This window comes from Silurus meridionalis, chromosome 13, assembly GCF_014805685.1.
Source record: "Silurus meridionalis isolate SWU-2019-XX chromosome 13, ASM1480568v1, whole genome shotgun sequence".
NCBI classification, from domain to species: Eukaryota; Metazoa; Chordata; class Actinopteri; order Siluriformes; family Siluridae; genus Silurus; species Silurus meridionalis.
The window spans coordinates 2336004-2341388 of NC_060896.1; the positions used below are offsets into that span (position 1 = coordinate 2336004).

The 5385-nt window shown below is 43.5% G+C and overlaps 1 protein-coding gene across 1 annotated transcript in view; it reads right to left on the bottom strand.

The window, feature by feature from the left end:
- Nucleotides 1-597: 597 nt before the first annotated feature.
- The window catches only part of pepd (peptidase D), a 50067-nt gene continuing 45279 nt past the window's right edge, over nucleotides 598-5385 (bottom strand). The window contains exons 11-15 of the mRNA XM_046864022.1: nucleotides 4607-4684; nucleotides 3872-4020; nucleotides 1767-1951; nucleotides 1425-1616; nucleotides 598-1187 (exon numbers count right to left, since the gene is read on the bottom strand). Coding sequence (XP_046719978.1) covers nucleotides 1062-1187; nucleotides 1425-1616; nucleotides 1767-1951; nucleotides 3872-4020; nucleotides 4607-4684 — 730 coding nt within the window. The 3' untranslated portion in view covers nucleotides 598-1061. The remainder of the gene's footprint in view (nucleotides 1188-1424; nucleotides 1617-1766; nucleotides 1952-3871; nucleotides 4021-4606; nucleotides 4685-5385) is intronic.

Genomic DNA, 5385 nt, shown 5'->3' on the forward strand with positions numbered 1-5385 from the left:
CACAAAAATCACTGTACGTACCTCGGTTTTTAAGTCACAGTTCGGTTAAATTATTATTAACGTTAATGTGATCAACATTTGATTTCATTTTAAGGACAACTTTAAATAAGATGCCTGTTTTGTTAAATAATATATAAAATAGTTGTCATGCATGTGCACTATAAATGGTGTTCCCTGTATGGAGTGTGCAGCTACAGAGACACCGCTAACTCGAGCTTCTTTTTTTATACCCGTCATTGTTGTGCATGTTTAAAGTGTGAGGCGGAGACTAAAACTTGCAGTCCGCCACATAATACATTCCTGAGGGAACTCAGATTGTAACTATGTTCCACATGTAGAAGGTTTCTCGTCACTAAACCGTTTCTCGAGCACGTTCTCTCAGCACCACTGCTGCTACGTATAAGATGCATCACGAATCTACAGAGACAGATTAACATGGCAGAGGTAGAGCTGCTCCTTCCTGTACACAGAACAGGAAACGAACACCTGGTTTTATTATTCTACTGAAGCAAAGAAATAAAAGTGAACCATCTGTAACATATTGAATCGCATTGTGTTGAATCCGAGGGAATCGTATCACATCATGACAAAACACCCTGAAGATGCGAAGATATTTATTGTTTCATGCAATAACCAAATTCACATTTGCTCAGAAATACAGACTACAAGGTGAAACAATAATCAGTACAGATTTCCTGGGATGTACACGTGATATTCCCAGGATGTGAACTTGTTTAGGAATCTGCACATCACCAGAAAACCATCAGACCTCATTAAAAAATATGTAATTGTATAAAGCGGGCTGATCAGGTATATCGTCTAAAAAAAACGTGAGGAACGCCTCCGAAATGGAAACGTCAAACCATCAGATGTTACCGAGTGATTCTTCTGGTTAGCGACAGCTGTAATGAATCCATAATTACAAAATTTGTAAAAAAAGAAAAGAGAGAGATGTTATTGTGAGCTACATGTGAGAGCGTAGAATTTGTGAAGCTGATTTGTATAATCAAACTGCACGATCTGCATCATGGATATTTCCTTCAGATGTTCATGAGATCTTTTTAGCTGCAGAACGATTTCTCGCTCCTGTCCGCCATGAAGGCCTCGATCTCCTCCACGGTGCGTGGGACGCAGGTGAGCAGCTCCACGCCGTCCGCTGTCACCGCGATGTCGTCCTCAATGCGAACCTGTGGGCAAAAAGGTTGCGACTCTTCCAAAGATCTCGATTCAATTATAACAATTATAATGAACGTTTAGGATAATGTGCCGTTTTAGCGAGTCAGGGTTGCTATAGTAACAGCGTCATTCTGCCACTATTGGGCCCTTGAGCAAGGCCCTTAACCATCAACTGCTCAGTTGTATGAAATCAATGTGACTCGCTGTGGATAAGGAGCGATGACTGGCGCGAATGTAAATGTTCTCACCCCTCCGAAGTTGCGGAAGCGTGTGAGCACGTTGGCGTTGATGAAGGCGCACTGTTGGGGCGAGGCCAAGGCCTGATCCAGCAGGTGGTGGATGAAGTAGATGCCGGGCTCCACAGTGAGGACCATGCGCTCCTGCACCACATGGCCCATGCGCAAGCTCCTGAGACCCGGCTCGTCTACACGCTCCACCCCCTGAACAAGAAGCGTATATATTTATTACATATATTTATTTCATATTATATATATATATATATATATATATATATATATATATATATATATATATATATATATATATATATATATATATATACACACACACACACCCAGACACACACTGACCTCTGGATATCCTCCAACATCATGCACGTCGATGCCCAGCAGATGGCCAAGTCCATGTGGCATAAACACAGCACCCAGGTGGACCTTTACCATGTCGTCCACGTTCCCACACAGGATGCCGATCTTAACCATCTCTTCCAGGTGCACCCGGTCAGCCAGGCGGTGCATGTCGGTCCATTTCACACCTGCACCATGAGCAAATACCTCTGTTATTCCACTAGGGGCGAAACAGAGCCGTTAACACTTACGTAAAGCAATTCCTCATTGACGAGCTGAAGTACGGCTTTTTTTACAGTTTTTTCTCAGTCGCTTTGTAAAATTTGTTGAATCATTCTCTAGATTTGCAAAGCAGGAGGTGGACATTTCTCCACACTAACTGTACAGTGGATTTCTTGCAAAAGGTCTGGACAATCCTCAGTTCATCTCTCAAAAGTAAGAACTTGGCCAACAAACGTCTCATTACTGAGAAATTACCGAATGTCTCCTGTTTGGCGAATTATTTTAACAGCACGAATGTACACATTACGAACGTACCAGTGCCATTTGGATCCCGCTACATGTGTGGAGTTTTGACATTGGACCTCCTGGAGTGTTTAAAGGCTCTGGCATGGAGAAGCTGATGCTGGATCTGTGGTGATCACAAATGCTGAGCTCATAAAACTCGGAGCTACTAACCATATAGACTGTATAAGACTGCAGAAAGAACATCACTTATAATCTTATACTCCAGTGCTCATGTTAGTTCTCACTGTCCAGTGTTCTGTATTGTTGAAAGATTTATGATCAAACTCTTGATGTCACCCAGATGAGGATGGGTTCCCTTTTGAGTCTGGTTCCTCTCAAGGTTTCTTCCTCATAACATCTAAGGGAGTTTTTCCTTGCCACAGTCGCCACGGCTGCTCATCAGGGACAAATTCACACCATTCACCATCACTGTTGTGTAAAGCTGCTTTGAGACAATGTCTGTTGTGAAAAGCGCTATACAAATAAACTTGACTTGACTTGACTTGACATTACTGAATGCAGGATGTTGATTGCAAGAGATTAAAACTTTTACTGTGCTGGTGTTCGTTCATTGCCTGGTGTTTTTAGAACCTGAAATTCTGTGTTTTGTTCTTTCTTTTGTGAGGATCCTGTTCGTGGACTTTAGTTCGACCTTCAATAACATCATCCCAACATCTCCACACCAAGCTAACCCAGCGCTCTGTTTTGATCTCTTCCTGTCAGTGGATCACCACCTTTACCCCCAACAGCTAGTAGCTAGCAACAGCTAGTGAGACTGTGGAAATTTATGTCAAACAGCCGTCTTCTCAGCAATGGTGTCTCCCAGGGATGTGTTCTCTCCCCTCTGCTCTTTTCCCGGTACACCAACCACTGCAACTCTACAGACCCTCTGTCAAGCTCCTGAAGTTTGCAGATGACACAATACTGCCTGGTGCGGTTATAACAATCTGGAGCTCAACTCGCTCAAAACAATGGAGATAATTGTGGATTTCAGGAGAACCCCCCTGCACTCCCCCCATTTACCACCATAAACAGCACCGTGGCAGCAGTGAAGTCATTCAGGTTTCTCTAAACCATCTCTCAGGGCCTAAAGTGGGACAATCACATTGACTCCACTGTTAAAAAGCCCCAACAGAGGATGTTCTTCCTTCGCCAGCTGAAGACGTTCAACCTGCCACAGGAGCTGCTCACATGGTTCTACTCAGCCATCATGGAGACTTTCCTGTGCACTACAATAACCGTCTGGTTTGGTCTCTGCTACAAAACCAGACATCAGAAGACTACAGTGGAGGTTTGAATGGCTGAAAGGATTATTGGTGCTCCTCTGCCCCCTCTACAGGAACGACACACGTCCAGCATTCGCGATTTGTTTAAAGCAACAAGAAATTTGGGGAATTTCAGAAACTTCAGAAAAGTTCAAAAACGCTCCAAAGCAACTGAAAAAATAATAAACTGTGAAATATACAAGTGAAAGGAATTAATTTGATCCCAAATTTGACATCTTTTACTAAAGAACGTGTAAATAAGAGGAAAAACAGATGGTGGTTTTGGTATGTGATAAACGTTGTAGAGTCGTGCTGAATATATCCCTCGTCACGCACCTGGTTTGATGGCGGCCATGACGGCGCGGGAAGACTTCAGCACGGCTTCGTAAATGGCTTTCTGGTCGGGAGTGAACTTGCCGTTGGCGGGGAAGGAGCAGGTGATGTCGGAGGAGTAGCAGTAATATTCTCCACCCATATCGAACAAACTGAGAGAAACACACATTCAACCACCAGGGGGAGCTGCTTTACTGCTTAATACAGGGGCTGAAGCGCCACACGTGAAAATTAAAGCCACTTTAATATACTGTGTGTGTGTGTGTGTGTGTGTGTGTGTGTGTGTGTGTGTGTGTGTGTGTGTGTGTCGCAATTGTCCTTTGTTCAGTTTCAGTATACATGGCAAATAACAAATTGTTATTCTCTCTCTCTCTCTCACTCACACACACACACCTATATCAGTTTTATATTATGTTTCAATAGACCCCAAGTCTGTAAAGTCTGTGGGGAAAAAAAGCAGGAAAACAATCCAAAATCATTTCAAATGAACACGACATATTTTGTACCTGATGCTGAGGAGGACGAGGGTTTATTTATGGAAGGGGCGGAGCTTATGCTCGATAAAGCCATCGTTTTCTATGAGATACACTTGAAATCTACGTTTATAAGGAATAAACTGGGGAGCAGAAATGGGAAATGGGTTCGCAGCAGCGTGTAATCGAGCTCTTCCCGGTGTAGATACACACAAACTGTGAGGACTGATTTCTTTCTTTATTTCTTTCTGTCATTTCCACTCACCACATGTCTCCATTTTGGATGGTTTTGTCATTAGGAGCTCCGGCGTGACCGTAGTGCAGGACGGAGGAGTTGTTCCCACTAGGGAGAAAACACACAAACAAATAAACAAACGAATAAACAAGCACAGCGTGTCAAATGAAAAAGTAACCTTGTGTTGAAGGATTTCAGAGACGAAGCTGGTATCTTCATGCTTACGTCTCAGGACGTGAGAAATGTGACGTACACACTGATCAGCAGAACATTATGACCACCGGAATAATATTGTGTTGGTCCCCTTTTTCTGCTAAAACATTCGATTATCAACAGCATGAACTTCTTCAGCAGTTTGAGCTACAGAAGCTCGTCTGTTGGATCGGACCACACGGACCAGCCTTCTCTCCTCACGTGCATTAATGAGCCTCGGACGCACGTGACCCTGTCACCGGTTCACCACTGTTCCTTCTTTAGAGCACTTTTTATAGATTCTGACCACTGCAGACCAGGAACATCCCACAAGAGCTGCAGTTTTGGAGATGCTCTGACCCAGACGTCTAGACGTCTGCCATTTTTCCTGCTTCTAACATCAACTTTGAGGACAAAATGCTGCCTAATAAATAATACACCCGACCAAATGCTCCGCCCCTTTTTATGCAAATTAAGCAAAGGCACGTTAAACAACTGGCGCAACATCCAGGAAATGTTGAACGTGTCTGAATCGGTTTTGTAACACAATCTTATACACACACACACACACACACACACACACACACACACACACAAACACACGCGCATGCTGAGAG